Genomic DNA, 10,128 nt, shown 5'->3' with positions numbered 1-10,128 from the left:
AGTTTATACTTTTCATATAACAATGCCATCTAGTGAACAAAAAAAGTAGCTTCTCTGTAGCTCAGAATACTTCACTTTTTCTGCCCTCTCCTCTGTGGACAGACTTTGACAGTTGATTTCATTCATTCATTCTAAATCCTGTCAAAGTGACAACAAGTGGCAAGCAAGCTGGCAAGTGGTCAGTCGAGTCAAGTGAAGTCGTCAGCTGATGCCGTATGCCGTGGCCGTGTTTAACGTAAACTATGTTATTTGTGTCGCCGCCGATTTGATTTCAATTTCATTAATTGCCGGTGAAAGTGGCGAGCTGGCGAAGGTTGCGTGCTTACACCGAAGGAAATTATCGCTGCGTGGCATCTGCAAAATACATTGTCACAACACATCGATTGCGTAAAAGTGATAGAAAATGTTGGTGCTATCAAAGAAAGTGTGAAATCTTCTGTAGTTTAGGGCCTTCTTGATATACGAGTGTTGTGAACTTGAAGCTTCGACCATGGCACTGAAAATGGAACAGAAAAGTGACCTGACTTTTGTTATGAAGAACTTGTTAGCAGGAGGTGAGTGTCACAAAATAACTTTACCACACTTTATTCATTTGGTAGGGAAATAAGCTCCATACATTTACTATAGCAAGAATTTAGCAAGAAAGCTATGTTGGAAATGTATATCAATGCATTTGGAATATAACTTTACAAAACCCATTTATTTCCTTAAATTATTGTTTTTTTATGTAGGTAAAATAATTTATGTAGGTCATTGCATTACTGTAAAAGCTTACCCAAATTTGCTATGATTTATTTTAATATATTTAAGGTTGCATTAAATTACATACTTACTTCATTAGACATAATTTAATTTAATTTAAATAGTTAGGTACTTACATAAGTTAAACTTTGCCAATCTAAGTAGATACTTATGTAAAATAAAAATAAAACTTAATAAAAATACAAATTGCTTAGTTGTAAAACTAATAATTTAATTTCATCCAGGTGTGGCGGGCATGTGTGCAAAGACCACAGTAGCCCCGCTGGACCGCATCAAGATCCTGCTGCAAGCCCAGTCCAGCCACTACAAGCACCATGGAGTGTTGGGAGGACTCACTGCCATCGTCAAGAAGGAATCTCTGATTGCATTGTACAAAGGAAATGGGGCACAAATGGTCCGGATATTCCCGTATGCTGCCACTCAGTTCACTAGCTTTGAAATTTATAAAAGGGTGAGTATACTTTGTTTATTTTTATTAGGTATTCTAATAACATGTAGTTGTAAATCAATGCTGGATTCAGTCCACTGAATGTAATCATGAAAATGTAATGATCATTTCATTGGCCAGCCACTATATTCATAATTGTAGTACAGTACACCTTTGCTGGTGCTTTGTCACAGTATCCATACCCTAAGACCATATCATATCATCACAACCCATGCTCCCCACTGCTGGTGCCTGGCTCTCCTTTCAAGACCCATAAGATACTCATAAGAACCATATAGACATAGAGGTATAGAAAATCTATACCTGGGTACACATATGCACATTTAATTAGGTTTTCTAATAAAATAGTCACATACGTTTATTTCAATGCAATTTGCAATCTGAGTAGTGATTAAATATCTAATCATCCATTCATAAATTAGGAAATTTATGACTTCTTCAAACCCAAGTGAGTTTTACCATTTTACTAATTGGCAGTATTACGTCACTGAAGTAAGCTGATTTTGGCACTAATCATGAGCCATATCTAGAGGATGATATTTATATTTCTATAGGACTTCCTGCTGAATGAATTTAGTGTACTGGAGTCATTTTTCATTGTATTTTCATGGTTTTCATTTCCATTGCGCGTGCGCCGTTGTTGCCGGAAGCGCTAGGCGCAGGTGCGCGCGCAATACGCTTCCCGCCAATAAACGGATGACGAGCCAAGAGGCCATCGTATGAGTTCTATTTTTAAAACTTCCCTCTTATCAACAGTCTTTCTAGAGTTCAATGCCAAGCGGTGTCCAAATGAATGGATTGCATTTTGCACACGTGCATGAATTCATTGATGTTGTTTTAAAGTGTGTGTTAATGTTATTCATAAATTTTGCATATAAAGATTACAACTTGCGTCTTATTACTTTAAATGGCTGCCTCCTCCTCCGCCTAGCCTAGACCTTATTTAACCAGGCCACCTGCCACCTTTTTGGCTCTCCCAGATTTCGGCATCTTCAGGTGCTTATTTTAATTTATGTCATAGTTGGATTAGATTCATTAGTTGGATTAAGTATACATTAGTTCTAGCTGGTTTGATAGCGTATTGTTAATAATTACCGCATGTATGCTTGCAGATTTCTGACAATGCGCTCATGAATACAATAAGTACCTACCTAAGTGCACTGCTATGAACTCTCCATAATGAACTCTCTCTAATCTACCTACCTAAAACAATGCAGACTCATTAGTTTAATCTCTTCATTATCTTTGTTTACTTTACGTAATCCTCTAGCCAATTTATTATTAAACGTTATCCGTTTCGTGATAAAATCACTAGTATTATTATTATATATTTAGGAACGTTGCACTTTGTGAAATTAACTTCACTTTGATACACTTAAATGTGTAGAAGGGTGAGATACTACACGTGTCTCCGTCCGAGACTTTGGTTCTCTACCGAAAGCTATCGATCGAAAAGTTTGTAAGATAAGCACTATCTTTACGAAATTTGGAGGTCAATGCTAAGCGATCGCACTGTCATTGCAGAGGTCAAACATGTCACATGTACTCACAGTAGCCTTAAATTAAGGAGTAGCATAGATAGGTACTTACCAAGAAAATGAAAAATAACGAGGCTGTTAGTACGTATATGCAGTCAATACAGCGAAGCTATGCAACAGAACAGAATGAGTCAACTTGCGTCTTATTCCTTTTCAATTATGAAAAAGAAATAAATCATCTCTTATTTTTAAACCCATTTCAAAGTTAATGTTGTTAAAACTCTAATACGATACAACCATTGAAATAGTTAGGTAGGTATGTAGGCAGACGTGGCTTTGTAAAGCAACATGAACACAGGATTACGGTATCTACGAACTTCGACGGTTACGCTCTGCAAGGCTGGACACCGTTAAATAAACATACTTAACTTGTTCTTTACTTAGGGTACCTATGTACTTACTAAGAACTTGCGCCAGTATCCGGGAAAACCAATGTTTCAAAATATATGTAGGTACTTACATAATTTTTCGAAAATAATATTTGGTGATTTCCTAAAGAGATTCTTAAATTAGTACATAACTACCACAAATACGCTTTTGAAAAAATGTTACTTGTAGTTAATACATTATCTCTTATAACTTAACAGCCTTCCCGTACACTGTACCCAGGCACATAATAATAACTAGTATTTAACTCGCGTTGACCTAAGGTGCCTATGCCTATACTGTAGTTCCTACCGCGTGTCCTTCCGCTGTCTTCACTGACGCACTATAAAGAGACCTACCTACATAGTTGATTGTTATTCTTAGGACATCTGAGTCTAATGCTTACATTAGAAAGATGGCCTTCACATTCTAGTGCGCACATCTCCTTATAATGTGAACTACTTTGTGTAAAGCCAATGCTGTAAATATAATTGTGCCAACCTTTCCTATAGGCATAGACATCACACCCTAGGTCCGTAAGGGGGCGAAGAAATGGCTAGGAAAAACCATAAAAACTATAGCCACCCATGAAAGGATCCGTTTACGATATGAAAATGATGTTTTTTAAACTGAAGTTAATATAAAAATAAAATACATAGAGCTCTAAAAAGGTAGAGGCGCAAGAAAATATCGAATACGCCGATGTCATGTCACCGTCCCTAAATGGCAGTCCACTGCATAGACTAGAATATTATCTCCACTGCTGGTCACAGGCCCCTTCGAAAACGTGCTCTAGAGTACACCCTGCTGGACTAAGTGCCCAGTTAGTGTGGGATACCCTCCATCTGGCTAGGTGTAGGGGTGACCTGTGAAAGTGTAGCAAATTCGATGCAAATAACATGGCATCGCATACAATGACGAGCCAATAAATACATAGGTAATAGGTGTTTTTTTTTCCAATAGCGAGCTGCTACATCTGCAGTAAGCTGCGATACAGGTAACATTGGCATTGGTCAGTGCTTCCACACACTATTTTTTTTTTTAAACGTTTATTTATTGACCAGTGTATAACTTACAAAATTACATATATACTCCCAAACTGCAGTTCAGTTTAGCGGGAGACAAATATCCAACTATCCATTACGCTATCAACATGAATCTTGATAACTGGACTTGTTTTTCGTTGCTAAATAAATTACGGCATTCCGCCATTGAGTCATGAATTCTTAATCCGACGCATTAGTCGTGTGATTTTGATGTACCTACCGGTAGATATACCTTATCTGGTATTGACCGGTTATTGGCCTCATTTCGAAAAGTTTTTAGCTTCTGTTTTAGAATACTGTTCTTCTTCTATATCTATATCATAATAAATCATATCTTCATAAGAACGTATTAGTAAGTCGGTCACACAGTTCAAAGGGACCAAACCAATGGTTTGAGAGGGTTCGCACCCTATAAATTATCCTAAATAATAAAAGCTCTTGAAAGAGGGTACATCCGAGTCCGCGTTCAACATAAATTAGCGAAAAACCTCAGAATAATGTATTAACTTCTTCGCGTTGCGAAAAACTTGTTCCAAAGAGTCCGCGACACGCATCGTCGTTTGACCTCCTTCGGGCGCGACCACAACTCTCGCTTGATTTCACTGGCGAAGGAATGTGTGGACAGACAGCCAAGCCCCTTTGAACTATTGCAAAATATCATTAACTGCGACGCTACGATGTCGCGGTAATTCCGGATTAATTGTTGCCTGTATTTACTTTTAAACCACTTTAAAATGGATTTACTCTGTAACAATCATAAATATTTACATAATCGCTTAGTATAATTGAACTCTATCTGCGTTATCTGTTAATTAAAACTAGATTAAAGTGATCTTGTGCTCTCAAATGGATGCAAATAATTAAAAAGTATTTAAGGTGGTATAAACGACCACTATCAGATATCAGTAGTCACGTTCTGAATTAAATTACTTCATCTTAACAATGGCGAAATAAGTAATAGGTACGTAGATAGACAATAACCTACGGGCGTTAGAGTAAATTGACCTGTTTTCGGACAGTTCACTGATAAAATTCCACTCTGCATTGTAGATAGATCGCGGTGTTGTGGTCACATCACATGTATGACATGTGCTTGAAGAAAACCTAGGCCAAACATCCCTCAATGATGACACTGCTGAAAACCCCTAACTAACAAAATCTTTCCTGCCCAATTCCAGTATCTAAGCGGCGTATACATCCCTGTAGTGAAACACGGGGACAAGTTCGTGGCGGGCGCGGGGGCGGGGGTCACCGCCGTGGCGCTGACCTACCCGCTGGACACCATCCGGGCACGCCTCGCCTTCCAGATCACGGGAGAACACAAGTATACCGGAATCGCGCACGCAGCCCGCGTTATGTTCAATAATGTGAGTTGGCTGTTTGTTTTGTTTCCATTGCGTGAAGTTTTTTCTAGTCTGCAATCGTGTCAGCCAGTTACACGCCTCTACAGCCGAACAAAGCTCTGGGTATGTTATTATTCTGAGCCACAATGTAGGTATTTAAACAAATTAAGTGTGGTTGGATTCTTGTTGATTGTGGGAGGGACTTAAGCCCTAAGAGCTGAGTCAGGTCTGTGGCGCTCACCTACCCGCTGGTCACCATCCGCGCGCGCCTCGCCTTCCAGATCACGGGAGAACATAAATATACTGGAATCGCGCACGCGGCCCGCGTTATGTTCAATAATGTGAGTTGGCTGTTTGTTGAATTTCCATTACCATATTTTTTATACGGCTGTTTTGTTGTATTTCAATTGCCATAACTTTTAAATTTTGCACTGGCAACCCCGTCGTGCAAGCTGGTTTGGCTGGTATACAGCTTTTGGTGACAGCCTTATGTAGAAATTCCGCCAATATCATGTGTTGGATATTGGATACCAAACTGTGAAGTACCTACTACCTATTACCAAAATAAATTTTAGAGATAATTTTATACAACATTCAATAACAATATATTTTTTTTCCCTCCCCAGGAAGGCGGCATCCGCGCGCTATACCGCGGCTTCGTGCCTACCCTCGTGGGGATGGTGCCGTACGCCGGGTTCAGCTTCTACTGCTTCGAGTCGCTCAAGTACTTGTGCATGAAGTATGTGCCTACCGTGCTGTGTCGCAAGTGCGAGAGGAATACTGGTGAGTGAAGGGGAATGGGGTTATAAGTTTGAGTTGTGTGTCTGTCTGTTCCAGTAGTATAATAACCATGCTGTCTATTTTATGATCTATTTAATAATTAACCCCTCATCCATAAAGTGTTACCTACTTATACACTATGGACCAAAATGTCTGAAAAGCAATATTTTATTATTATTATCATCCCAGGCGGACTAGTCCTAACGGTGCCCGGCAAGCTAGTCTGCGGCGGCGTGGCGGGCGCGGCGGCGCAGTCGGTGGCGTACCCGCTGGACGTGACCCGCCGGCGCATGCAGCTCGCCTGCATGACCACTGACACCGAGCGGTTTGGGTTAGTATTGCTGTGATATTTGGTGATAAGTGTACTTATGATGAGTTGCACAAAGGACTTAAGCTGATGTCAACCTTAAATGTATTGCTGCCTTGTTTGGCAGAAAAAACGAGAAATAGATTTGATGCTGACATTAGCTTAAAGTTCCTTTCTACAACTCGGCATTAATGTTTAAAACTAATGTGTATTTTATTGGTTAAGGCATAAGCTAATTTAGTCTATGGTTAAGGTTAAAGCGCTTTCGGTATGCAAAGTATCTTTTAATTTAAAGTAATTTTGTGTTATTGACCTGCTATAGTCTATTTTTAATTATTTTTTATTGGGTTGCTATTGGTCCTTACAATGATACATCTCACTCTGTCAATATCGAAAATGTGCGAGAGTGTCAGTTCTGCCCCCGAAAAAGTACAGCCATAACTGTTTAAGTTTAAATGCTTATGCATAGTTGCTAGTGACGTCAAGGGGTTAATTCTTGGATCATAGATTTCTTGCATTAGCGACACCTGCACAATGCACATACTCTTGGCTTATTCCTAGTATTAATCTGTGATCTATTTCTTATTGCACGCTCTCTCTTCACTGGGACTGTCTGCACTACAGGAGGTGGGTTTAATATGTATATTTTATTTATTTACGTATTTAATTTAGACATTTATTATTAACCAAATCTATTCTTAACTTGATGAAGCTAACTTATGAATCCTTTATTTCATTTCGCAGTATTTTAATTTAACCATTTTTCTTTCAACTGTAACTTCTGGCTTATGGAATAACGTAGACATAAGAAAAAAGTTTTAAAAGTGTTGCCATTTAGAAGTCTCACTTGACTCACTAATCCAACTGAAAATGTCGACAGAATGGGCATGGTGCAAACACTGAAGCTGATCTACAAAGAGAATGGCATCGTGAAGGGTCTGTACCGAGGCATGAGCATCAACTACATCCGAGCCATCCCCATGGTGGCCACCTCCTTCTCCACCTACGAGCTAATGAAGCAACTGCTCAATCTGGATACTGGCATGAAAGTCTCATAAACATAAAATTAAGAAACAAAAAGGTGAATCTCTATGGTTCGTTCGAATTTTTAAACGTTGACAGCTGAACTTTTGTTTTTAATCGGAAGCAAAAAGGTTGAATAGTATATTTTTTATGGCGGGTAACGAAAGGACATGAAAGGAGGTTGTTTAACGAATTTTACTTGCTTTATATTACCATCATTTTTATTTTGATGATTTAGCTAAAGCAAAGTTTAAATTAATTTAGAACCATAAGGAATAAAGTAGAAATCTAGGTGGAAAGACGGATATAGGTACTATAAACAGATGAGAGTCGAAAACAGATTTAATTGTTATCCATTTACGTCCGTTTCCGTTTTTAAGGCGCCAATGTGGTTAACAATAATTTTTTATCTAAGTAGGTGTATCCAGAGAAAATACTTAATTATTTTATGTTTAAATAAGCTCAGTATTTGTAAAAATGCAACCGCTATGAAATAGTGGTGTTATATGTAATGTTAATTAGAACAATCAATTAGATAGTGCCTTCTATGTTTAGTACAGTACCATACATCCCTTTGGTAAATTTGATGATGTGAGTAATTTAAGATGTATTGTTTGCTGCAACCGCAGAGATAGGCCTTCAGTCCATAAACTGTAAATTTTATTTTATACGCAAGGGACCCAGCGTGTTCTCCTTAAAATATAGCGTTATCCCATTGTTAGATAATTGTTAATTTATACATTTAGATATTTTAGATGCACCTCTGCACGCACAATGTATTAGACATTTGAAATAAATGCACTGTATGCATATTGTACAAATTTTACCCTTTTTGTCACTGAGATAAAGCTATATTTTAAGCACGAATACTTGTCGTGGGGCTCTTTGAATAGGCTATGTCTACGTGAATATCTTTTTGTAAACCTGTCGGTACATGGTACTTCTTAATACTCAATGTTGCTACTTACCTATTAATTCAACGTCGGCTGGGCAATCTTGGGCTCCAAAATATCTTAATTAAGTGGAGTTTGGAGTGAGTTTCACACATCACCTTTACTTTGTAAACATGTCTTAAATTCGTTAAGTAGGTACTTTCCATGACAAATTATTAGTGGTGTAGGTAATTAGGCGAAATTGTCATCTTAATTTATACTTAGGTTAGTGTAATGTATTCATTCCATAAGCATCTAGTTAGCTGTAGCCCTACTAAGGTTTTACAAAAGAGCAGAATTAATTTAATTTCATCAGAGCCAAATATAAATAAAGTGTTCGTTATCGTGAAATAATTATTTTATGGCCACTACAAGAACTTTCACAGGTTTACTGCGTTATTTATATTATTATTTCACTATCTCGCTTTTTCCATATCCATTAAAAGAGGCTTTATTTTTTTGTCTGTATACATGTCTGTTGTATAGCGTCTCTGTTACTTAAATCTGTTTTAAGTTAAAATGTATCACACCAAAGATACACAAAATGTAAGTAAAATAATGAATATAAAGAGGTTGACAGTATTTATTAAATAAATTATATTTTGTAATTTTAAAATTCATTTTCATTTATAAATCTTCTTATGAAAAAGTATTTGGGGTTTAAGAAATGAAAGTCGTATCTTTTTATAATTAATTTTATTTATTATCTAATTCCTAACCGGCATAGTACAGTAGAAAGAATAAATTAATATCCAGTTTTGTAATTTAAATGTTTAGTTAACGATACCTGTTATTTTTCAACGTATTTATACCAAGTTGATGAGAAAATATGTGTTGAGTTTTGAATAGACAATTGTTAAGTATTTTCTAATATAATATAATAACAGTTCATTTTGAATACGCCGTATGCAAGGAAAGCCTTAATTTATATTTTAGAGCTTCAGCTGTGGGAATTGTTTTACATCAGGAGTCGAGATGCGGCGTCAGTTGAAACATTTCATACAGAAGTGTCCCTCGCTAGTGAAGCTCTGTATCATACATTCTTTTTTTGGGTTTTCAATATTATAATAATTATTTTTTATCTATAACTTACATAATACTTAGATCAATGAAACGTGTGTGGCTCCGATGGTGGGCAGAATCTTAGTATAACTTAACACATCAGAGTGATGCTTACAAAATCAATGATACATTTTTATCATAATTCATGGCACTGACAAAAGAATAATCACTCTTATTAACATTTGTTATAAGACGCAGAATACATCACTTTTGCCAGTAACTAAAGGTAGATACACAAGGAGGTTCGTGCCATACACTTATGTCCAAAACATAAATTGTTACATCGCCACAAAAAGCTTAGTGATATCGATCTGTAAAAAACACTCCACGTTTTACCGTTTCCATATAAAAATTGCATATTTTAATATAGTAGGTACTTACCTCGCGTAATATTAGAATCGAGTACAATCCATAGGGATCCCAATGTACGATTAAACAAATAACAACCTATGTAATGCCTTGATATTTAGGTATTTACATAATTACCTAAAACTCAGCGAAGAAGATTTAAAAAAAAACTA

At 37.0% G+C, this 10,128-nt stretch overlaps 1 protein-coding gene across 1 annotated transcript; it reads left to right on the top strand.

Annotated features, from left to right (window-relative positions):
• The first annotated feature begins 149 nt into the window (after positions 1-149).
• Positions 150-9,161, top strand: LOC105394457 (graves disease carrier protein). Its single transcript, XM_038117351.2, has 6 exons — positions 150-554; positions 987-1,213; positions 5,339-5,527; positions 6,130-6,286; positions 6,473-6,614; positions 7,471-9,161. The coding sequence occupies exons 1-6, from the start codon at positions 491-493 to the stop codon at positions 7,646-7,648; spliced, it is 957 nt and encodes a 318-aa protein (XP_037973279.1). The 5' UTR covers positions 150-490; the 3' UTR covers positions 7,649-9,161.
• Positions 9,162-10,128: the final 967 nt, after the last annotated feature.

The sequence above is a fragment of the Plutella xylostella genome, chromosome 3, assembly GCF_932276165.1.
Source record: "Plutella xylostella chromosome 3, ilPluXylo3.1, whole genome shotgun sequence".
Classification (NCBI taxonomy): domain Eukaryota; kingdom Metazoa; phylum Arthropoda; class Insecta; order Lepidoptera; family Plutellidae; genus Plutella; species Plutella xylostella.
The sequence above is the reverse complement of the archived record's forward strand: the minus strand, read 5'-3'. Positions and strand labels throughout refer to the sequence as shown.

What these genes read in the sequence shown, in the direction of transcription:
- LOC105394457 (XM_038117351.2), top strand. Translation starts at nt 491, where the DNA reads ATGGCACTGAAAATGGAACAGAAAAGTGACCTGACTTTTGTTATGAAG. An exon ending in GAAGAACTTGTTAGCAGGAG is followed by an intron (nt 555 to 986) that starts GTGAGTGTCACA and finishes AATTTCATCCAG; the next exon opens with GTGTGGCGGGCATGTGTGCA. An exon ending in CCCGCGTTATGTTCAATAAT is followed by an intron (nt 5,528 to 6,129) that starts GTGAGTTGGCTG and finishes TTCCCTCCCCAG; the next exon opens with GAAGGCGGCATCCGCGCGCT.